Genomic DNA, 22,639 nt, shown 5'->3' with positions numbered 1-22,639 from the left:
CCGATATCAATCAAATTAAGGGATCGTCTCAGTGTGACATTTTCGAAAAAAAAATCCATTTTTTTGTTGCATTATCGGATATATACGTATACTGTAACCATTCTCTCAAATTTTGAAATCGAAATTCAAATTATTACGGTTGCTACAGCGTTTCTTGTAGAAAGGGAACAGAGTAAGGAACTTTACGACTCCAATTTTTAAACGTGTTTTTCTCAGAATTTGGAGAAACCATTTTTTACGTTATTCATTATGGCGCTATGGACGCTTTTTTTTAAATCTTCCTATATTTTTCTACGAAAATCTGTCGAAAAATGGCCAAATTCGATACTTATTGTTCAAAATGACGCCATTTTGTCAAATTTCAAAATAAAACGAGAAAAAACGTTAACTTCGGTTGCACCGAAACTAATATACCCTTCACAGGTGCATTTCTTTTAGTAACTACATGTTCAGTTTGTATGGAAGCTAATGCTATAGTAATCCGATCTGAACAATTTCTTCGGATATTATATTTTTACCTTAAACAGTACTCCATGTCAAATTTCGTGAATATATCTTGTCAAATATGAAAGTTTTCCATACAAGAACTTGATTCCGATCGTTCAGTTTGTATAGCAGCTATATGCTATAGTAAGCTGATTTGAACAATTTCTTCCTATATTACATTACTATCTTAGAAAATAACCTGTGCCAACTTTTGTGAAGATACATTGTCAAATGTGAAAGTTTTCCATACAAGAACTTGATTCCGATCGTTCAGTTTTATGGCAGCTATATGTTATCGTGGTTTCGACAAATGAGCAGCTTCTTGAACAGAAAATGACGTTAGCAAAATTTCAAAACGATATCTTAAAAACTGAGGGACTAGTTCGTATATATATACAGACAGACGGACAGACAGACAAACGGGCATGGCTTAATCGCCTCAGCTCAACATACTGATCATTTATATATATACTTTATATGGTCTCCGACGCTTTCTTCTGGGTGTTACAAACTTCGTAATATATCCTGTTCAAGGTATAAAAAGCTTTCAACGCGCGATAGAGAATGACGTTAAAAATATTCTTTCCAAATGAGAATTAGAATTGTACAGGATACCGAATTTGTGGATCAAAGTTCCTACAATGCGCTTTTCATCGAAAATATCGCTCAATCCTTGAGATATATAATATAAATTCTGATAGAGTCCTTTTCTAATAATAGTATGCTTGTATGTCAATGGGTTGAATTGGATCAATAATTCTTTTAGAACCGATATTCCTAATAGAAAGATTTTCGAACTTCCGCTTGACTTTATATCGTAAGTGCATTATCATAATAAAATTGATAGGGGTTGTTGTGGCCCGAGACCCCTTATACTTGTAAATAACAAACCTTCTCCACCTGAAGGTATTTTGGCTTTGATCTTGGCTAGTTGTATGAGTATAAAATTATCGGTTACATCCGAGCTTAGCCCTACCTTACTTGTTTGTAAATATTATCGTTCACCTTTTCTTATGCAAAAGGTTTATGATTTGAACTGCGTGTTTGTGTTAGTTTTCACGCTGATTCTTTGTAACAACAAGATATTCTTGCCTCATTTTTTAAATTCCTGAACGAAACCTATCAATTCCCATCTGTAGGGTGATTTGACTATGTGGTACTTGTGCAAACAAAGTATATAGCCGTATAGTATCAGTACATTGTTTTGGGATTCTTGTTCAGCTTCTTGAAGTTTCAGTTGTTGCAATAACGCATCATCCGTACTAATCTGTAAACATATTTCATCAAATTCTACATTAAATTCTCACACAACTTGAAAAGTTGTCTTATGCTCATTTAGTCCGTGGAATACCAATTAAAATAGTTAATCTGCCCACATCCTTTTGAAATGGTACACTCCATAACGATTTTGCCCATTTTTTAAGCTGCTGTTTCCTGGCAGTTTACCTCACTTCTTTCGTCTTCGCATCTGCGGTATTTATTATTTCGCAGTGAGTTTCTACAGAAATTCAACTCGTAAATGTCATGTCTACGTAGCTGTTCACTGTATAAAAAGGAGATCGTTTTACCTCAGTTTTAAACTATGTCTCGAACTTCAACCAGTACCACCTCAATCGACTATTCGAGGATACACAGCTACTAGACTTCTAGTTAAAAACTCTAAAAATTAGGTAGTTTTCTGAATACCGTTATTTTATTGAAAGAGAAAATAATATTTAACAATGAGTTTGCTTCAAATTTTATGTTTCCAATGGAAACACGACATTCCGCAGTCGTTGAAGTAATATGGACGACTTTCGTTTCGTTTTTAACAAGCATCAAAGAGTTAAAGAAACCGAGCTTGGAAATTTATGGCTCAACCCCACACATTTTGGTTAATGTTTTTAGTAGATCTAGTGAATAGCGCTCAAAACTGAGCCGAAGTCAAAAGAAAGGACATTCCAATCAAGGCTTGAAACAAGACATACTTTTGAGGGAGATACACATTTTTGTATTAAAATACGTGAATATATGTATAGTTTTAATTTTGTCAGTCAGAGTCAAATTTAGTATAATTCTCTAACTAGTTTATATAGCACCAAGCCCAGAAGGCTGACTTTGCAAACAAATGACTCCAATTATATGGAAAGCGAGCGGTGTTTGCACAGAATTCAAAACCGACGACTGACTGAACTTGAAAGTCAAATAGGAATCAAACTAGCTGCTCCAAGCTCCGCAAAGGCGCATTTATAAGTACATACATATGTATGTATGTATGTACATAAGTGTAGAGTTGCATACACATTGCCGGCGCGCACGTAAGCAAACTACTCGTTTGAGAACTGTGCAATGTGCTAAGCAATTACCAACGCCAGGAACTTCATTGATTTCGCTAATGCCGCAGAACTATGGAAAGTCGTGCGTGGGTGGTCACAAATTGCCGCAACGTGACCGCAATTTTTAAATTAATTATGTAACAATTGACCACATAACAGCCCAATAATAATAGTAATAGCAACCATATGCAATTGCTTGCGATTTGATTTACCATATACCTACTCGACTGTACTGCTAAATGTCTGAGTCACAGCGAATTCTAATAACTAATTGCGACAAAACTCCCAAATTCGGTGAATACTCAGCCCATAACTGCCACTTCGCTAAGGCGCAATGCCATCCAAGCCCACTCACGCCATAAGCGGCTCCTTAACACAACTCACCGATTCATAGGAGACATGACACACTCATACAGCGACATGATCGCAACTACGCATAAGCAATGGGGAGGCGCAATGAGACCACTATAGTTTGAGCTGTTATAGTCGTGGCGTCTAACAGTAAATGGAGATGGTGAAGTAAATAACCTCGATTAATACGTGATCGATCACCTGCTTCGAACTTTAGTTCTTTATAAACCTCGCAATGAAAGGTCAAAGGTTCGTAAGCTAAAGTCACAAGGAATATGGAAGATCCTTGGGGGGCTTTTCATCAATGTAGCGACACCAAAGTAATACTGTATGTTGCAAGTGCGAATAATATAAGCAGCCCCTGTGATCCTTGTGTTTAAACGTTATTCAAATAAAAATCTCAACAATTCGGCAATTGAGTGTATTTTTGCTATAAACAACTATGTTGGCATCCTCGGTGTACGAATTTCTTAACCTTCTAACATATGAGTGGGTGGCGGTTGAAATAGCAATGCTGGTCAACAAGCAGGCAAAGTCAAGTTCTTGTGTGTACTACAAGTCTGACATTAAGCAACCCCTTATCAAAGACCGTACATCAATCGAGCTAATCTGCAACTTTCAAGACGCTCAGTTTGGAACAGTGTTGTAACTAGGGGGGGACAAAGGGTGCTTTCGCCCCAGGCGCAACGGCTTGGGGGCGGCAAAACGATCTTCGCTGTTTTTTTAATATTCAGAAAAATACTTCAACACATTTTTTTACAAAATTCATTATAACAGTCTTTGAATTAGTCTTATATCTTTTGGCTTATATCTTTCTTAAAAATAGTGATAGAACTTAAAGATGGACTTTTCTAGCTTTGATCGCTGCAAAATCACATATCATATCATTGTAATTTAAAGTTGAAGCAGTTTCACATTCTATTGAGAGAATCTCAAGATTGGACAGTCTACTCTGACTCATGGTCGATCTCAAGTAAGATTTGTTCAATTTAAGTTTGCTAAAAGATCTTTCACAAGATGCAACTGATACAGGTATAGTGAGTAGTATTCTTAAAGCTATCGCTAACGTCTTGTAAGCTTCCAGTCCCATTGAAGAAATGTATAATAAAACATTTTCTGGCGAAAATCCAATTTGTTCTTCATTGTTCTTCGTTCTCTTTAATAAAAGTAGGACGTCTTGGATTTCACTGTATAAATTTTCGTTATCCAAGTCATCTGAATAGGATTCGGCAAGTTGCTGGCATTTTTCTTTAATTTCGACGAGTTTGTCATTGTATGAGTGTCTGGTTAGTTCTATAATTTGTTCAAAATCACAAAGAAAACCAAAACGGTAATTAAGATTTTCCAAATTTGTGAAACGGGTGGCACTTATTTTTGGCTTTGACTATTGTATGGTGGCACAAACTGGTCCTCCAGTCATTCAGTTTATCCACCAAAATTTGCAGTTGTCCCAATACTTGAGTGAGAGTGATTCCTTTTTCTTGTAACTTTCTTTGAACTTTGTCAAAAGATTCGAGAATTTCCGGTAGATAAAGGGGCCGGCAAAACATCCTTGGCCCCGGGCGCCCGAAGTTGTAGCTACGCCACTGGTTTGGAAAGTAACATCAAGACCCACTCCGCAAATAACAGGAAAAGTTATCCGATACATATTCCTATAAATGTGATTATGTGTTATCATTATGCAGTGTACATAACTCTGAGCGAAGAATCTCTAACGATACGACAGCAACCAAAAGAGCATGTTACTGCAATACCCTGGATAATACAACTGAAATCCAGCCAAAAAATTAAGCAACCCACTACCCAACAAGCCAGCCAAGAAATCTAACCAGCTAACCAATAACAACAAAATATCATGAGCAGCATCAGCTACGAGATGGGCGGCAAGAGGTGCAACACGATGGCGATGGTGACTTCGATTGCCTCCAGGTTATATGGTTTAGATATACATTGCAGACACTAACTACGATCATCATCAAGCGTTAACAAGCTCATTTTTCTTAAGTTGGTAATACAGCAAACTAGCAGTCCTGGAGTCCAGCCATCCAGCCATCCAGCCGTCCAGCAAACCGGACATACCTCTGGTGGTAGTGCAAGAGAACCTGTGAATTTGTGATAATCAACTGCGAAGCAATCATGTTTGTTTGAGGCTGGTAATCATAAATCGATAATGGCCAATGCAACAGCTCCAAACAAACGGCAGCGCCCCAGCAAAACCAACAACAACACTGTATTTATGCAACTTTGTTGAAGATACATACGTAAGTGTCTATTACTACCCATACAGTGGAGAACAAGCTTCGTACACGTATCTGCGAATAAGTGCCAAATGGCCGAACGTGGCACGTTAAAAGCCAAGAGCCGGTCATGATAGCTTTGGGCCAGTCTCAGTTAGATTTCTGTTGGAAAAATGGAAATTTAGTTCTCACTACTTAGGATAGATTCTTGTAATTTCTTTTAGCGAAGACCAAGATAAAAAGCTCTTATTCCATTCATTTCGTTAGCTCACAAAATGTTATGACTCGTAAACATATGCAGTTTTATAGCTGTGTGTCCCGTATTCTTGCGCAAGTTGCTGCATTTATTTCAAAATACTTATCGACCAGAGTCATACCTGAGATTTGATGCTGCCGCGATGCGCTGAGATCTGATGTTTCATTGGCTGCTTGTTGATACTGATGATGCAACGCCTGTTACCTTCGCATTGCACTCAAAGCACACGGCCTGACATACGATGCGGTGTTTTGTTTATTTTTAAGCTATAATTTAGACCATAATTGCACGCCAGCGGGCAGAATTTGTAACTAAACTGCAAATTAGCAGCCAATTCCACCGCCGATTAATAACCATAATTATTGGCTCAAATGCTGACGAAGATGCAGACGCAACAGGCGGCGCGAATGAATATGTAGGCATAATAAAAGATGTTTCGAGCGGGTATGCGGCGGAGAGGCGGCCATGCGATAATAGTGTTGGCGTTGATGATGATGCTTAGCCAACGCCTGGAATAGTCGTAGGCAGAATAGTGAGACACTATGCCGTTTTCCATTGTTTCTATATTGCGAATTTGGTTTATTCTTGGTGGATCCAGCTTATTGATCGTAGTTAATTGATTAGTATGAATTGAGAGAAACATTTCAAAAGAGGTTGTTCAAAGAATTGATGGGGTACGCTTTTGTTGTTGTTTTTAACAGATTAGTTCACTAGCTAGTATATATATTTACATATGGACGGACATATATATATATACACCCAACTCTTTTTTTACACAGTAGATACAAACGTTCCTCAGAAATCGGTGTAAAAAAAAGGCGTTTCCTATAGTAAAATGGGGGATACGTTCCATGTCATCTGAAAACTGTGCAAGATGAAATTAAGAACTATATTTACTTCGAAAACCGTGTAAAAAATGTTGAAAACTATAAAACTTCAGATATGTATTGTATGTTCATATGGCATTTTATTAAACATTAAAACTTAAAATACATAATTCATACAGGATTTCACCTAGTAGAGCAATCAAAAAACAAAATAAATCTGTTAATCCAGAATTAAGAACAGAAAAGTTATAATAGAAATAAAGAAAAAATATTGACTTGGCTACATAATTATTCGTCGCTACTTGACAATAAGCGCAATTGTTTGCGACTGCTAATATACTTGTAATTTCATTACTTTTTTTTTTTTTGTTTCCGGTTTGGAAGTAAATTTTAATCACTCTCGCCTTCATTGAATAGAAACTTAATTGAGCAAAATAATTAGACCACACAATGTCTAAAACAAATTAAACTATAAATTGTAAAATTCCTTTAAAAATAGTTTGACCCGAACTCCTTAACTCCATCTATTTGAAGAATTAACAAATAGTAATTAATGCAACCATGCGAATCAAATCGCGCCCTCTACCGCATTTATTTTGCACGAGGAACCAAAAATAAAACCTGGCAGCTTGTCTCAAATATTTACTGATGATATGACCGTTCTAGTTATAAAAAGTGAAATTTGCTAAGTACTTGTTTTAATTTGTGTCCTGGAATTTATGTAATAAATAACTTTCATATCATTTGAAAAAGTATGTTAATCAAATACCTACAGAATCATATGTCATAAACTGTAATTAGTGACTGCATTTTGCAATATTAATATCAATCGAATAATCTACAATAGCTCATACACAATCCTTTGTTCAAGCGTTTAAATAGTGACAATATACAGTATATATGTAGATATATGCGAAGTGAATAATAGAAAATTATGGTGTATTCAAACGAGTGAATTTTCAGAATTTATATTATTTGAAAATATATCCTTATCAAGAAAAATATTCAGTTTCTTGTACTAGGTAATATTAAATATCATTTATATTATTGAAATTAATTTGCCATTTCAAATGCATGTGCAATGTCTTTGAGAAAATTCGTGAATCCTAATCGCATTTTTATTTATGTTTCATTGAAGACTATTTTTTAGATTTCTTTTAATTACGCTTCGCATCTAATTACAGTTCACCACGAAATTCCAGTGTTGAGAAACACAAAAGTATTTATATTGATAATTATTATTGTTGGATAAATTGTGATTATTAAATTTAAAAATCTTTACTTCCCATACTGCTTTTTTATTTCAAGTTTAAGCAATGTTTTTGGTAACCAATTTTTAATATTCTCGTGCATGCAATGATACAATTGTACATTGCTGTTGTGGAATTTAGAACATCTTTGAGCAACACTATTGTTGAAAGTTCACCAATTTTATGTCTACGTCATTCCTTTTACACTCCTTATTCCCCATTGACCATTTTTATTGGATTTTTTATGTTTGTCATTTCGTCAGTCATTGTCAGTGTATTTATAAAATCGTCACAACTAAATTTAATTTGGTGTAAATTTTTACTGTTGCTGAATATTAGCATTTATCCATTGTTTATGAAATTATATTGCGTACTTCAGTAAAAGGTAAGTTCTGTGTCTTGTCGTGGAGTTTAAGACGTAAAGTTTTCAATATTTTGTAAACAATGTTAAAATTCAATTAGAGGCGTAAATGGTGCAATTGTAGATGGAAAACGAAGTACGCGTTAAAAAATAAACGGGTTAGAAAACTGGTTGAAGGAGAGGAAGTCTATAGAGGTGATTACTCAACATGATTGAAAAGAGATTTTTCTTCAAGAAAGAGTTCATTTTGGATTTATAACCCTAGGGCATATTGCTTTAGATAGCGATATCAAAAAAAATCTTCTCCACTTTGACCCAACTAGCATAATTCGTGCAAAATTAAATTCAATAATTTAATTAAAATATTAAGGCTCGATATGGTTTAGAAATTTTAAAATATATACATATGCGTAATTGGTAAAATAGTATGTTCGCATATACATAAGTATATATGCGCATACAATAGAATATGACGAATCATTCCTTAATAATTAACATATATAAAACAATATTTAGTTTTTTTTTTTTTTTGAAACTTTCATTTCATTTTATATACTATTATGTATGTATGTACATTTACGACGATTTTCAGCAACAATGTTGATTAGATTTATATATTGTCATTATTTTGATTGGTTAATTGAATTTTATCATCCCCACTCATTAAGAATAGGAATTACATTACAATAACTCATAATTTAGAGGTTCGTAACAAATTGCTGTAAGGACGGGACGTAATATCGGTTACAATATTAAACAAAGAAGTGTTTAAGTAAAGCAATATGATTCTTCTTTCAGGCTTATCATTTACACAGAATTTCCGTAACTTCTTAAAGAGCAAAGTTCGACAACAACCACATCGAAATAAGCAGATATGGCAACGCGCAAGAAGTCTTTGCTGAAAGTGATCATTCTAGGAGATAGTAGCGTTGGAAAGACATCACTCATGAATCAATATATAAATAAACGATTCTCAAATCAATACAAGGCAACGATCGGAGCAGATTTCTGTACAAAAGAAGTCATTGCTGACGACAGAGTAGTCACAATGCAAGTATGTGCACTTAATAACAAAATCTTTAGCTCATTTTTGCACGTAATAATTTTTAATAACTGACTTCTTAGATTTGGGATACTGCTGGACAGGAACGCTTTCAATCTCTGGGTGTGGCCTTCTATCGTGGCGCTGATTGTTGTGTACTTGTATACGACGTCACTTCACCAAATTCATTTAAAAATCTGGATTCATGGCGTGATGAGTTTTTGATACAGGCGAGCCCAAGAGATCCGGATCACTTTCCTTTTGTGGTGCTCGGAAATAAAGTTGACATGGATAATCGGCAGGTAAATACCCAATTCAATCAATATTAATAACATAAAATAATTAGAGTAAAATTATTATCATGTGTATCCCTTAGGTATCTACTCGGCGAGCTCAACAGTGGTGTCAATCTAAAAATGATATGCCATACTTTGAAACTTCAGCGAAAGACGGCACTAATGTAGAATTGGCATTCCAAACTATTGCCAGAAATGCGCTTGCTCAAGAAGCCGAGGTAAAGATGAAAAACCCCAGCCATTTCTATATGTTTATACTAATATTTTTTACAGGTTGAACTATACAATGAATTTCCTGATCAAATCCGCCTTAACACAGATCGTAACAATCGCAGTGGAAGCTCTGATAACTGTCAGTGCTAATATAACTATGCTGAATTTAGCAGAATAATGGATTGTATTGAAATTGATGAATATTCATAACGCGTTCGCGGCTATAATAGAATTCATCAGAAAATAGACGTAAACAAAGATGCAATTGGTATAATATTAAAAGAACGAAAATATTAAAAAAAAAGTAAATATATTTGCATAAAGCTGCAACTAAACATAATTTAAATATACATTAAAATATGAATATTATTACTATAATACTACACACAATTATACATATATGAAAAAGATTACGATCTATAATTCAAAGGGGTTATACATTAAGTAAAACAATTTTCAAGAGAAATAAATTAAAATCGAAAAAACTCACGCCGTACTAAAGAGAAAAAACATTTTTTCAGCTACAAGTTTCGCCAAATAAAAGTGAAGTTAACTTGAACTATTTGTATGGACTTATCGCTGTTTCAATTAAATTACACTCAATCGTTCTAAAGTTGTAAATTGCAATATATGAGAAACTTATTTTTATAATAAAGTTAGGTAAATTAATTTTTTGATGTTACCGCCACATAGTAAGAAAACATTGACTTCCAAAAGTAGTAAAAGCAAGCCATTTTTCAACACATTCAATGTGTATGTTTTATTGAGTATTATAGTGACTTGTTTAATGTAATCGATTATTTAGTTTTCTTTATAAAATATAGTACATTTTTTTATTAAAGAGAATTACCTAAACATTTACCTTAGGACTTTTTTGTTTCCCGTGTATGCTGATATGGTTTAGAACTAGTTTAGATGCGACTTTCACCCATTTTGTTATCAAATAAGACGAATCTTTGAACAAACTGATTTGCATTTCGGATGTTTCATCTTCAGTTTCGCCATCCCGTTTCTTAATTATATAAATCAGATATAATTAATTTTAATTAAAGTAAGTTTTGTAAAAAACAATATTTGAATTAACATAGGATTGATCACTGCATTTGTTTCTTATTGGATAATTCAGTTCTTACTTTCCTGACACAAGTACTTGTGTAAAAAATTGAAAGGTCCATAGCGATTTCCGTTGTTATTATCTTATTACAGTGAAGATTTGTGTATTAGAAATACATATATTAATTGAATTAAACTAAATTGTAGAACAAAAATATTATTTCCATTCAAATCCATTTCGACAGCGTGTTAAAATGGTTTCGATAATCATTTCAAACCACTCAGTGGAAAATTCCGAGTAATCGGCGGTGTGAAATAACTTAACTTTGGCTTCTGTGGTCAGAGTTGAGCACAAATAATAGTTAATAACAGTTTCGGTTAGTTCTGCATGGTAGTTGCGAAGTGACCACTCCAACACGTTTAAGCAATTCGTGTCGTCCAGTAAGCCGACCAGCATTTGTTGTAAAAATGTTTCCATTTCGTTTATTATGTAGACACGCGCCATTTCGAAAGCTTCAAGTATGGCATTATAATTACCTCTATTCGGTACATTGTATCTTAATTTTTTAGAACGTCGCACAATCAAGTTGAGGAAGTAGCGCAAACCACTCACAGAACAAGTGCGTAAATGAATTTCACCTTCATTTCGTTCTCGGAAATCACTATTCAACATAGTGTTAAATACCTCGCTGGTATTGCATAGTAGCTCCTTATTGAATTCGACTATCTGCTCTATATCACCAACAGTTGAAATAAGTTGCTCCTTGTTGGCCTCCGATTTTGGGTTATGCTTGTGCACCACAAAACGCATATCACAATTACCGTGCAAGGGCTCAGTTTCGTCATCAGCGAACTCTTCATATCTTTCATTGGCACGTGCAGCCTCATTACTGCGAGGCACTGAAATGCCAAGGGTATATTTTGCCATCGCGGTTAATGCATCGACTGCTTCGGCAGTAAACTCATCACTTTTGCCATTTAAAATAATTTGTAACAAAAGACTAAGTGCATTGCCATCATTAAGAAACTGATACAATAGGCGTTGACTTCTAATTATGTAAGCAACGGTGATGGCAGCACGTTTCTGAGCATACTCATCATCACTGCGTAAAAAGCGCGCCAGCTCCTCTTTCCCATAATTAGATTCGCCAACACATGTTAGCGTCACCAAAAACCCAAATCCATCCTTGTTAACCTACGAAATAATATATACGATCAGTATGTGGACAATTATATTTTTGTTAAAAAAATCAAACCTCTTCACTCTTCGTCAATTGGTAAAGTTGGTGCGTTATACCACTTCGTATAACTTGAGCAAAGAACTGGCTTTCCCTAAAAAGCAAAAACAGTCAAAAGTAATGAGAATATTGCAATCTTGAGTATACATATGTAAATTTGAACTTACTGCAAAATATTTGTTAAGGAGCTGGCAAAATTATTGTTTGCACCAAAGATATTGATGGCTTTGATGAGCGTGTTCATGGTTTCTGATTTTCCTAACTCGCCCCGCTTGTTGACTAGCAGTGTGACGCGAAAGAGTAGATTTTCCAAATGGTCCAATGTACTTCGTGGCATGTTTCCTAATTGTGGGAGCTTCTGATATGGTACATCTACATATATAAATGATAAAATATTTATGAATTCACAGGTGGAAATGCATAACAGTGTTCATAAAACATACCTTGACTCTGTTCATCGTCTTCTTCTTTATCAAGCATGCTGTCTTCAATTGTCTCATTTATTTGACTGGCAATATCTAGCAGCCTCATTATTTCTGAATTATCTGCATGATTGCTATTGGGATTTATAGGGAAATTAGGGTTATCTAGAGTTCTAACATTCAATGGCATTGTCTCATTTATTTCAGCTGGTATCGTCTCTTCGTCATCTTCCTCATCGCTACAAACAGGTGAATAAGTTTCATCGTCGGATGCATCTTCTAAATTAGGAAACATATACATACATATCATACAGTTTCGTTAAGAAAATTATGTTCGTATTTACCTTCAGTTTTAAATAAATTGTTACCAACCGGTGACATGCCGCGAGAGCTACACGGACTGGAAGGTGCATTATACGAGCGTGGTGAACTACTGGGAGACTCACAATCAATCAGGAATGTTTTGTCCTGGACCTTAGTTACCTATAACCAATAAAGTTCGTAACTTAATAACATATATTTCGCAAAGGAAAGTTTCAAATGAGTGAACTCTTACCTTGTTCCTTGTTTCTCTACTTTCTTCCTTAGGTAGTTTACGTTTCTTAGAACTTTGTTGCTTTTCCTCACGTTTTTTCTTGTGATATTCATCGTCACTGGTTAAAAAAGTGTTCAATTCCTCTATAATGACCGGCACCAGGCCTTCTCTGAGCATTAGGTCCATGCTCATATTATCATATTGGAAATTGTTTAGTAAATACAAAATCTGAAAGTTAATAAGGCACATGTAAAAAACAAACATTATTAAATAAATTCGTCGCATCGAGTTAGAAACACAAATGTTTCATGCCTTTTTGAGAATAAATGCTAATCATTTTTAATTGAGAAAATAACCTGTGACTTTTCCGTATTCGACTGGGAGTCGCGCACCATTGCGATGAGTTTTCGCAAAGCACCAGACCGACGTATTTTGGAGCGATTGCAAGCATCTGGAGAGAGCATACAGATGATATGAATACAATGTCTCTTCTCACTCTCAGTTAAAGGTCTGGACATATTTTGTGCAACAAGCAGCTCACAAGCGGCTACAACCGAATCTGCTGAACTTAGCATATGAAATGCGTCCCATTGCTTTGAGAAATTTGAAATTATTTTCAAAGCCATTCCCCGTTGCGGATTTTCTTCGGTAATAAAAAATGTAATAGGTGCAAAAGTACATCCACTGCTATTTAAAGTCTAAAAATGCAAATGATTAGATAATAAAATTTACTGTGATTTGAGGGAGTTTCTTACTTTCCAAGCAGAAGGACCAATGGATAGCTCTGCCAAAACTAGCAAGCACTTAAATATTTCGCCAGCTAAATCCAAAGCGGCTTTTTCCTCAGGCATTGAGTAATCACCTAGAGCGCGTGGTTGGTTTTTCAACATTTCATGATCGAATATGTCACTGCGTACACCTTCTAAATTACGCGCTACCTCTTCAAAATACTTTTCGCGATGTTGGCTATTCTTTAAACCGACAATAACACTGTCGGCTTTTTTTAAATTTAACAATTCATCCTGTGGTGTAGGAGGAGTATCTGTTTTCATGATAGCTGTTAAAATACGCAATGTTGTTACAAAACCATTCGCAGTAAGAAAGTGCTGTACAAATTGCTGACTTGGCAACAAGAACCGACAAGCCCGAAAAGCCATAAGACGCGTATTTACATCGCTTGTTTCTGTAATTATTTGACAAACGGCCTGAGCAATGGCGGGACAATGAGCGGTAAGCAATTGACTCGCAAATCCTTTAGCGAGATTACCCAGTAAGCGGCAAGCACGACATTGTATAACTGGATTCGGAATTGATTTCAAGATAGTGGTGAGCGGAAAAGAAACCTTGCAGTTAAGAGCCTAAAAAGCACATTCATTACGTTAGGATGATATATTTATGGTTTGTTTGTAAATAAACTTTACTTCTCTACAACTTTCTTCATCAGTACAACAGTTTCCAAGTATACTTAAGGCTACTTCTAGAATTTTCTCATGCGGCTTATTTAAAAATCGTACCATAGGTGGTACACCGCCAGCTACTCGGAACAGTACAATGCCGTCATGGTCCTTTACTACGTCTGTGCGTAATTTTACCAGACCCTTGATAACTACATTTTTGTCCGTGGAAGTTTTAAGCACGGTCAAAATGTTTTCAACGAGTTCTCGATTCATTTATATTTTAATAGCACTTATTTCTCGAGTATACTTTTAATGATAATAATTCACAATGTTGCGTGTATTTATTAAAAACGAAAATTCACATATTGTAAAGTTGAGCAGAAAAAAATCATCAAACACGAAAATAGAGATAAACTAAAAACAGAACGCGGAACAAAAGGGGATCATAAAATGACCATCAGCTGTTTTTGTAGAATACTTTTCATTTTTTTTTTTTTTTTGCCTTTTTTGTAGAGTTGATTGCCAGAGTTGTAGAATACCGTCATCTTTGATGATTGCTTTGGAACTTCCCACCAGTAGTACTAGAAACAATGAAGAGACATCTGCAATTAAGCATTAAACAAGTAAATGTGTTATATTAAACGGTTATAATAATTTTTTAATAGAAATATTACTTGCAAGCTTTCGAGTCACTATGCAGATGGGAGTATTTCGCCTCGCATTGTCGTAGATCACTCTCTGGATGATGCTGTCAAATTGAAGCGTTTAAATGCATTTATAAGATTATCACCTGAAAAGGCCCTTCATCAAGCTAAGGAGTCCGATCATCGATACGAAAATAAAGAGCAATTGGGCATACTCGACGGAGTTCCCATTGCCATAAAAGATAATTTTTGTACTAAAGAAGTAACCACTACTTGTGCTTCAAGGTAAATTTTAATGTTTTTTATTAGAAAATATATTTTTCCATTTTCTCTTTACCAGAATGCTTTCAAATTTTGTACCACCTTTTAATGCAACGGTTAGTGAGCGTCTGGCAAATGCCGGTGCTGTATTAATCGGGAAAACAAATATGGATCAATTCGCAATGGGTTCCGGTACAGTAGATTCCATTTTCGGGCCATCGAAAAATATTTGGAGTAATGATTTAGTTGATAAATGGCACATTGCTGGTGGAAGCTCTGGAGGTTCGGCAACTGCCGTTGCCGCAGGAATATGTTATGCGTAAGTAAGATATAATATTTTCTCTTAGGTCTATATAAATATTTATTCAATTTATACATTAAATTTTATTATATAGTTTGCTGACTTCTTAATATCAGACAAGCTGTAAGTCGTAGTGTATTTATATTTTTCTTTATATACTTATGTACTTTACTGCCAGTAAACACAGCCACAAATATTAATTTAATTGTCATTAGATTTCATACTAACGTTTGTATTCGGTAAAATTGTTTCCACTATATTTTAATTAAGGATACAATTTGCTTGAAAGTATTATTTGAGTTTATTTTTTAGCAATGCTCTAGCAGCAACACTATCCAAATTACATAACAGCAAAATGTTTTATTGCCAACACAATTGAATTAGTTTTGTTACAAATTTTAATAATATATACACAATTAAATAATAATTTCCACATCGCCTAATTCTTCGTCCGATGGCAAATTAAATGATGCTGGGTCTACGTAGTTGGGATTTACTAGATCGACTCCTGCCTGTTCTCGACGACGCAATTCTAGATAAGCTTCACGTTGCGCCCAATCGCGCAGCTGTGGATCAGGCGAATATGACCATAGAAAAGTACCCCATACCAAACAAAGTGTCACTGCTGTGAAAAAACTCAGCTTTGTTGTATTGCGATCATTTGTTTTATCCTTGTAGTCGAATCCATAGCTCACCCAGTTTTTGGGGTTGGGGTTGGCAAAATCCTCTTTACTGCTTGGTGTAATAACCGCTGCAGTGTCATCTTTTTTCTGGGAAGTTTTAATGGATCGCGATAAGCTTAACGCCATGCTACGTTGCAGCATGCTGCGATTAGCCAATCGAATTAACACCGACATTTTTTATTGAAAATTACGTGAAAACTGACACAAATTTTATTCAATAATCAGTGTGTTTAGTTATATTTTTCGCCTTTCAGTACATGACATACGCGACAGAGCATATGTTAGGCAAAGTAAAGTTACGAATGTCAAATTCAACTAGTGTTGCCAAAATATCGAAATTGTACACATATAATATACATAGTAGGTTAAATATGTACTTTAAAATCGCTCGACAAATTTATTGGCAAATATGCACAAAATAATTAACTTTTTATGTAACTTAGATGATTAAATGATCCGTTTTCTTAATATATGATTAACCCATTTAGACCTACCGTCTCATATACGATACACCAGATGTAATAAATTATTTTGAAGTACCCCTGATAAGAAACTCTTTTTCGTTCTATAATTGCATACATACATATATATATGAGCCTACTGTATCACATACGATACGGCCTTTTCTACCTAACCTGTGGAAATGTAATTTTTTTTAAACATTTTTTCTATGTTCTGTGATACCCTAGGTCTAATAAAAATATACAAAAAACACTTCAATTAAAAAAAATAGTTTCAGGTCTAAATGAGTTAAGAGCTTAGCCAGAATTTTATCGGCAACATTTTGCAGAATGATTTTCTCAATATAGGCTTAGCTGAAAATCTGTAAGAAAAATCAGCTGCACAGACAGCGTTCAGACGGGAACTCTTTTGTCGCTCATTATCATTATACTTATATTATGCATATCCGTATTCATATATACATACATATTACATACAAAAAGGGGTAATAACAGTTAAATTTCTGAATATTATTTAAATATTCCTTTGAAACTGGGCGCTTTTGCAACCATGAAAGGAATTTAAAGAATGGATTGCCGAATTGCATAGTAGCGAGCCAACCGAGCTCGTTTCCCACAACAGTTACGTCTAAGTAATCGGAACGGACCCTTATTTTTATTCGGCCAGGGATTGTCAACTCGGCACCGTTCATCGAAATTACTTCAGGAGTGTTTCCTGCCACTGCGCTAACAACAGCACAAACGCCACAGTCTCTTCGCTTTTTCTCGTCGTTCCCTCGCAAACGAAAACCGGTTTGGTTTTGAACCTGCACATGCACAAGTTTTTTCAACTGCTTTTCCACACATTCACAATAATCCAACTATCTGTAGTAAGCTAACCACAACTTTGTGAAAACGGTCATGTCAGATAAAGTTATCATCTAGTTAAGCTACCAGCGGCTAAGGGGGAGCCTGCTTTAGAAGCTTCAAAAAATCGATATTTTTTTTTGCTTAAATCTCTTTAAAAATAATCTAAGAAAATGTCCCCAAAGTTATGGATAGGAATTCGAAGTATTTTCGAAGCTAGAAGGAAAATAGTTACCGAGCGTTTAGCAGATATAACATATTAGCACCTGGGGCAGAAAGCGAAAACTTTGAAAAGTCGAGTTAGAACATATTTTTAAACAACATAAAGTAAAATTTTTGTGGTCAAAAACCACTTTTTTCAATTTAAAAAAAAATTGTAAAGCTTTACACTTTTTTTTGGAATTTTTTTAGTTTAACTAGAAAATAAATTATTAAAAAATATGAATCTCTTTAAATTTTTTGTAATCAGCATCCTGCCCGCATTCCGACAAATTCACATTCGAGATGCTTCGGGCAATTGCTTCCCAAAGGCAGAATATCAAAGATTTTCCAAAAAATTTGTGAATGATGTTTAAATATATAACTATAAACCCTAGAAATTTCGCTTTAATCAATTATTTCTTTCGGTTTCAAAAAAATTCTCAAAAAAAGCGATTTTTTGAAGCCTCTTAAGCAAGCTCCCCCCATAAGTTAACCTGCTCTACAAAATGTATTTTGATTTATAGTACCGAATTACACTATGTAAGAGTTCGGTGGGAGTTCGCTTATTTTTAATAACAAAGTTAGCGAGTTGAATTCGTACAAGAGAGTATGCGGATACCTCTTTAAAGTGGTATAGCCACAATCTTAATTCCAATTCCCACAACAGTCGGATCTACGATGTGGAATTAACACGAATTTTATTCGGCCAATGGTTGTTATTTCGAAACCCTGTTTTGACCGGTAAGTAATAAGATAAGTAATAATGAAAAAGGTGATATAAAAGACGAATGTTGTTTATCAAAGCATAAAAGTACTCAAAGGGTGGGTGGATGTTTGGCAACGCATCTAGGCCTTTAAGAGTCCCATTGGGAAACTATCTCGACTAAAAACCCCTCTCAAACTACCATATCCTCACTGAACAACCTGTCACTTTAATGATAAGTTTGATAGCAATTAATCATACTTTAGCCATCAGTATTCTTACTGCACTCAACATAAAAATCATGAAATAAAAACCCTTATATTTTTAGTGCTATTGGATCAGACACGGGTGGGTCCACACGCAACCCTGCGGCATACTGTGGCGTTGTTGGTTTGAAGCCCACATATGGTCTTATTTCACGTCATGGTCTCATCCCGTTGGTAAACTCCATGGACGTACCCGGTATTTTCGCACGCAGCGTAGGTGATTGCCTTGACGTACTAAACGCAATTGCTGGTCCAGATGACAGGGACTCCACAACAATTAGAAAACCATTTCTAAAAATTGATATGTCATTTAATGAGGAGCTTGATCTTCGAAATGTATGTATTGGTATACCGAAAGAATATCATTGCGAAGGGCTCTCCAGTGAAGTATTAGAAACATGGATGAAAGTGGCGGATTTGTTGGAAGATGGCGGAGCCCATGTGTACCAAGTTTCACTACCGAACACTTCAGCAAGCATATTCGTATACTCCATATTGAACCAATGTGAAGTTGCGAGTAACATGGCGCGATACGATGGCATCGAGTATGGACATCGTGCCAAAATTGAGAGCAGTACGGAAGAGTTATATGCGAATACGAGAGCCGAAGGTTTTAATACGGTAGTAAAAACACGTATTCTGACTGGAAATTATTTTTTGCTGCGCAAAAACTATCATAAGTACTTTGAAAAGGCACTGCGAGTCCGCAGATTAATTTCCGAAGACTTTAAGCGGGTGTTTGAAACTCCCAAAAATAATGAAAACATAGTAGATGTTTTGCTCACTCCCACCACATTGACGGATGCACCCTTATATAATGACTTTGTATCACAAAGCAACCGCGATCAATGTGCAGTGCAGGACTTTTGCACACAACCTGCCAATATGGCAGGAATACCAGCTATTTCCATACCAATACGTCTTTCGAAACGTGGCCTCCCAATTGGCCTGCAATTGATGAGTAAGTCACTAAACGAAGAAATGCTACTACGGGTTGCTGGTTGGATAGAGCAACAAGTAGAATTCGACTGTTTGGCTAATGAACAAATTTATGCGGCTTGCAGTTAAACCGGCTGCTGATCATTTTGAAATGGATTTTATTTTTATTTAATTAGTTTTTCAGTTTAATTAGCTCCGAAATATTTATTTGTTTCATAAATAGCTCCGTTAGGCAAGAAATAAATGTAATAAAATCTGTAAGTGCTTTAATATTGAGATTTTAACTAACCGTTGCGTTTTACTTGTAAAACAACATAATTAATTATTTTGTTGAACAAAGTTATTATTAGTTGTTTTGCTAAACCCTGCATTGATATATATGAGCTATTATTTTGGAAGTCTAATCATAGTACTGTATTATGTTTAGCTTGCCTGTTGGACTTTTGCCGTAGTATTGTATGGGACTGTAACGAAACTAAAAAGGAATACAGCTTTTATAGTAAAAAGAAGATAAAATCTTTGTTACTTGTTCATCTTTAACTACCAACCTTTTCGAAGTCTTCTCAATGTCTCCAAATGCCCATTATGTATACTGCGATTCAATCGGAACGTACCAGCCGCGCCCTGGCCAGTTATTTGCTGAAACTTGCCAGTTTTGATGCTAAAAGCAATGTAGCGTGATACTTGTTTTGAAGCTGAAATTATTTTGAAATCTTTAAAGAATCGACTTATAAAACAATGTGCTCAAGACGCACTTCTGTAAGAGTTATAAGGTTGTTCTTCTCTCAATGACTTTTTTACGGCGTACAATGAGACGCCGCTCTTTTTTCCAAAGGTGTGCGAAAATATATATCCGTCGATTATATTATGCAGCTTTATTTGAGATTTCGAATTGTTTAAATTATTAAATGTAGCGCAGATGTTATCCGATCTTCCTCCTTCTCTCTGATTAAGTCGTATCGTGGAATCCTGCCCCACATTACTCATATTGACCAAAACTGAACGCTGAAATTTTGGTAACAATTGTCTGCATGTAGTAGTTGTTAGTAGTAACAATAAGAACCTAAATTTACTTTACTGAGAACATTTCTCTGCCGAAGTATTTCATTATGTTTAGGAGTAGAATGACCAATATTTCCCATGAATGTTTTAGCTAATCTACTCTGCATTTGATTTGAGCGAGGTGAAGACTGACAGATATCACGATTGCGTAGTTTATGCACCATTTTGTAGGTTGTTTCATCCAAATTACATAATCACAATTTAATACTTAAACATGAAAAGTGTGCTTTCCAAAACCATAAGAAAATATGTATTAATAAACCACATCAAATGAAAGTGAAAATTTAGCAACTATAACTATTTATTATTGACATATTATTCCGTTATCTACCTACCAACTATACAGGTTTATGCTTATATATATAAGTAAATATACATAAATGTGCAAGTATATAAATAATAATAAATTGTATTGAGATTTTATTTTATACCATCGCAGCATGTTGCTGTAGAGTATAATAGTTTTATTCGCTTAACGTTTATTTATAACACCTAAAACTAAACGATATATATGTGTATATACTGCCATATATATTTATTTATTATATTATTATTATTATATATGTATGTATATAAATGGTTAGAATGATATATGTATTGCTGATGGCCAGATGTGGATCATTGCCACTGCTGCATAAGACAAAAAACTTTAAATACTATTACTAAGCCACAAAATAAGGTACAACACTAATATTTGGTCCTGCTCCCGAATAAGTTTAATGTGCATACAGTACAAGTATATCACAAACCACTAAATCGACCAAACTTACTGAGGACAAGTCCTTCTGCATCTCCCCATATACATATGTACTATATATTTGCACAAATAGTGCATTTAATATATGTACATATATATGCATGTTACGTCTAAAAAAAAAGTATCGGTCAGATGTATTACTGAAGTTCTGAGATGTATTATTGAATTTCTGCGAGAACCTTTTCTGATAATAATGTGCTCTTGTGTAGGTCCTTGTTTAGGACCGTTTAGAGGACCGCGTCCACGCGTTGCTGTAGCTAGGATATAATAAACAATTCATTGCAGAAAAATTATATTTGTGAATAAAAACTAAAGCCGTACTTCCGGTGTAATGATACACGGGGCTAAAATCTGAAAATGACTTCCAAATCTAGAAATGATTGCTGAGTAATTTTTAAAGTTGTTAGTTGATAACTTTTAAGATAATAAAAGTGGGTAGATCATTCTTAATTTTAAACAACAATATTTATAGTTTTTAGTTCACGTATAAATATGATTTCAAATACAGGCTGATTGCTGAGCCAGTTATGATCCAACCAATTAATTTTTACTTGTAGGAATATACTCTCAATTAATCCATTTTTGATATCTGGCAGTATAATGCATGTATTTCGTTGCAGTTCTATTCTACCATTCCCAATATCTAGCAATTGTATTATATCTGAGGGTGGATCAGTTGCAATTGTTCGCACATATTTATGATAAATTGGAATGTTTCAACACTTCACCATCGTTCTTCCGGGTTGTACGTTCGATAGTCTCATTGGCTTAAGAAAACCGAAGAATGGTCGGACTGACGGCAATCATCAGACAGTGGTAAGAAGGCACCACTGAAACTTCATCGTTACCGTAAATATTGCATTGTTCTGTGCAATACTTCGAGAATATTTGGGAGCCATTCTGCACTCCTCTCAAATTATAATTGAACTTTTTATCAACACTCCAGCTATTCCGCTATTCCGCTATTTTTTGTATTGGATGCGTGCGCCCATGATTTAGCAAAGTAGGTGCAATGCTCTGGCGATGCAAATGTCAATGCGATTTTCTTCTGTGATATTAAAAATGCCTTTTCTTCACATGGTGCGTTCTACAAAAAGAGCGTTAGTATACTCCATGTATACAAAAATTAACATACTGTACTCTCGCAGTAGCTATGTGTTGTTATTACTATTATTATTATTATTTTTTAAGTACTAAAATATTCAAATGATTCTTATATACATGAATGAATTTTGA

General features: G+C 34.9%; 5 protein-coding genes across 9 annotated transcripts; 2 read left to right on the top strand and 3 right to left on the bottom strand.

Annotated features, from left to right (window-relative positions):
• Positions 1–7,113: 7,113 nt before the first annotated feature.
• On the top strand, positions 7,114–10,206 carry LOC126751385 (ras-related protein rab7). 4 transcript variants are annotated; one of them, XM_050461604.1, is made up of 5 exons: positions 7,114–7,224; positions 8,882–9,137; positions 9,209–9,427; positions 9,502–9,639; positions 9,695–10,206. In XM_050461604.1, exons 2-5 carry the CDS (start codon positions 8,958–8,960, stop codon positions 9,782–9,784), a joined length of 627 nt encoding a protein of 208 aa, XP_050317561.1. In that variant the 5' UTR covers positions 7,114–7,224; positions 8,882–8,957; the 3' UTR covers positions 9,785–10,206. The 4 variants fall into 4 exon arrangements, with proteins under 4 accessions (XP_050317561.1, XP_050317562.1, XP_050317560.1 ...); XM_050461605.1 differs by lacking the exon at positions 7,114–7,224 and adding an exon at positions 7,392–7,494; XM_050461603.1 differs by lacking the exon at positions 7,114–7,224 and adding an exon at positions 7,971–8,107.
• A 161-nt stretch (positions 10,207–10,367) lies between these two features.
• Positions 10,368–14,708, bottom strand: LOC126751382 (uncharacterized). Of its 2 annotated transcripts, none has more exons than XM_050461598.1 (9): positions 14,304–14,708; positions 13,638–14,240; positions 13,239–13,580; positions 12,904–13,110; positions 12,692–12,830; positions 12,369–12,626; positions 12,093–12,297; positions 11,944–12,019; positions 10,368–11,882 (listed from the first exon to the last, which is right to left on the bottom strand). In XM_050461598.1, exons 1-9 carry the CDS (start codon positions 14,550–14,552, stop codon positions 10,905–10,907), a joined length of 3,057 nt encoding a protein of 1,018 aa, XP_050317555.1. In that variant the 5' UTR covers positions 14,553–14,708; the 3' UTR covers positions 10,368–10,904. The 2 variants fall into 2 exon arrangements, with proteins under 2 accessions (XP_050317555.1, XP_050317556.1); XM_050461599.1 differs by having other exon boundaries at positions 14,397–14,708.
• A 94-nt stretch (positions 14,709–14,802) lies between these two features.
• LOC126751383 (glutamyl-tRNA(Gln) amidotransferase subunit A, mitochondrial) lies at positions 14,803–19,872 on the top strand. The gene is made up of 4 exons (XM_050461600.1): positions 14,803–14,902; positions 14,961–15,208; positions 15,264–15,503; positions 18,708–19,872. The coding sequence occupies exons 1-4, from the start codon at positions 14,870–14,872 to the stop codon at positions 19,711–19,713; spliced, it is 1,527 nt and encodes a 508-aa protein (XP_050317557.1). The 5' UTR covers positions 14,803–14,869; the 3' UTR covers positions 19,714–19,872.
• Positions 15,763–16,449, bottom strand: LOC126751387 (NADH dehydrogenase [ubiquinone] 1 beta subcomplex subunit 11, mitochondrial). The gene has a single exon (XM_050461608.1). The coding sequence runs from the start codon at positions 16,340–16,342 to the stop codon at positions 15,902–15,904; it is 441 nt and encodes a 146-aa protein (XP_050317565.1). The 5' UTR covers positions 16,343–16,449; the 3' UTR covers positions 15,763–15,901.
• Positions 19,873–19,902: 30 nt separating the features above from the next.
• Positions 19,903–20,893, bottom strand: LOC126751386 (uncharacterized). The gene is made up of 4 exons (XM_050461607.1): positions 20,658–20,893; positions 20,340–20,589; positions 20,133–20,279; positions 19,903–20,059 (listed from the first exon to the last, which is right to left on the bottom strand). Exons 1-4 carry the CDS (start codon positions 20,808–20,810, stop codon positions 19,989–19,991), a joined length of 621 nt encoding a protein of 206 aa, XP_050317564.1. The 5' UTR covers positions 20,811–20,893; the 3' UTR covers positions 19,903–19,988.
• Between the last annotated feature and the right edge of the window lie 1,746 nt (positions 20,894–22,639).

The sequence above is a fragment of the Bactrocera neohumeralis genome, chromosome 2 (genome assembly GCF_024586455.1).
Source record: "Bactrocera neohumeralis isolate Rockhampton chromosome 2, APGP_CSIRO_Bneo_wtdbg2-racon-allhic-juicebox.fasta_v2, whole genome shotgun sequence".
Taxonomy (NCBI): Eukaryota; Metazoa; Arthropoda; class Insecta; order Diptera; family Tephritidae; genus Bactrocera; species Bactrocera neohumeralis.
This window is presented reverse-complemented; position numbering and strand designations above follow the sequence as displayed.

Bases quoted from the DNA above. Each gene is read 5' to 3' on its own strand.
- LOC126751385 (XM_050461604.1), top strand. From the start codon at position 8,958: ATGGCAACGCGCAAGAAGTCTTTGCTGAAAGTGATCATTCTAGGAGAT. The intron at 9,138-9,208 runs GTATGTGCACTT...CTGACTTCTTAG, and splicing joins ACAGAGTAGTCACAATGCAA to ATTTGGGATACTGCTGGACA. The intron at 9,640-9,694 runs GTAAAGATGAAA...TATTTTTTACAG, and splicing joins CGCTTGCTCAAGAAGCCGAG to GTTGAACTATACAATGAATT.
- LOC126751382 (XM_050461598.1), bottom strand. From the start codon at position 14,552: ATGAATCGAGAACTCGTTGAAAACATTTTGACCGTGCTTAAAACTTCC. The intron at 12,298-12,368 runs GTATGTTTTATG...TTATATATGTAG, and splicing joins AGACGATGAACAGAGTCAAG to ATGTACCATATCAGAAGCTC. The intron at 11,883-11,943 runs GTTTGATTTTTT...ATTATTTCGTAG, and splicing joins AATTGACGAAGAGTGAAGAG to GTTAACAAGGATGGATTTGG.
- LOC126751383 (XM_050461600.1), top strand. From the start codon at position 14,870: ATGAAGAGACATCTGCAATTAAGCATTAAACAA. The intron at 15,209-15,263 runs GTAAATTTTAAT...TCTCTTTACCAG, and splicing joins ACCACTACTTGTGCTTCAAG to AATGCTTTCAAATTTTGTAC. The intron at 15,504-18,707 runs GTAAGTAAGATA...TTATATTTTTAG, and splicing joins GCCGCAGGAATATGTTATGC to TGCTATTGGATCAGACACGG.
- LOC126751387 (XM_050461608.1), bottom strand. From the start codon at position 16,342: ATGTCGGTGTTAATTCGATTGGCTAATCGCAGCATGCTGCAACGTAGC.
- LOC126751386 (XM_050461607.1), bottom strand. From the start codon at position 20,810: ATGGTGCATAAACTACGCAATCGTGATATCTGTCAGTCTTCACCTCGC. The intron at 20,590-20,657 runs GTAAATTTAGGT...CCAAAATTTCAG, and splicing joins AGAGAAATGTTCTCAGTAAA to CGTTCAGTTTTGGTCAATAT. The intron at 20,280-20,339 runs GTGCGTCTTGAG...AAATAATTTCAG, and splicing joins ACCTTATAACTCTTACAGAA to CTTCAAAACAAGTATCACGC.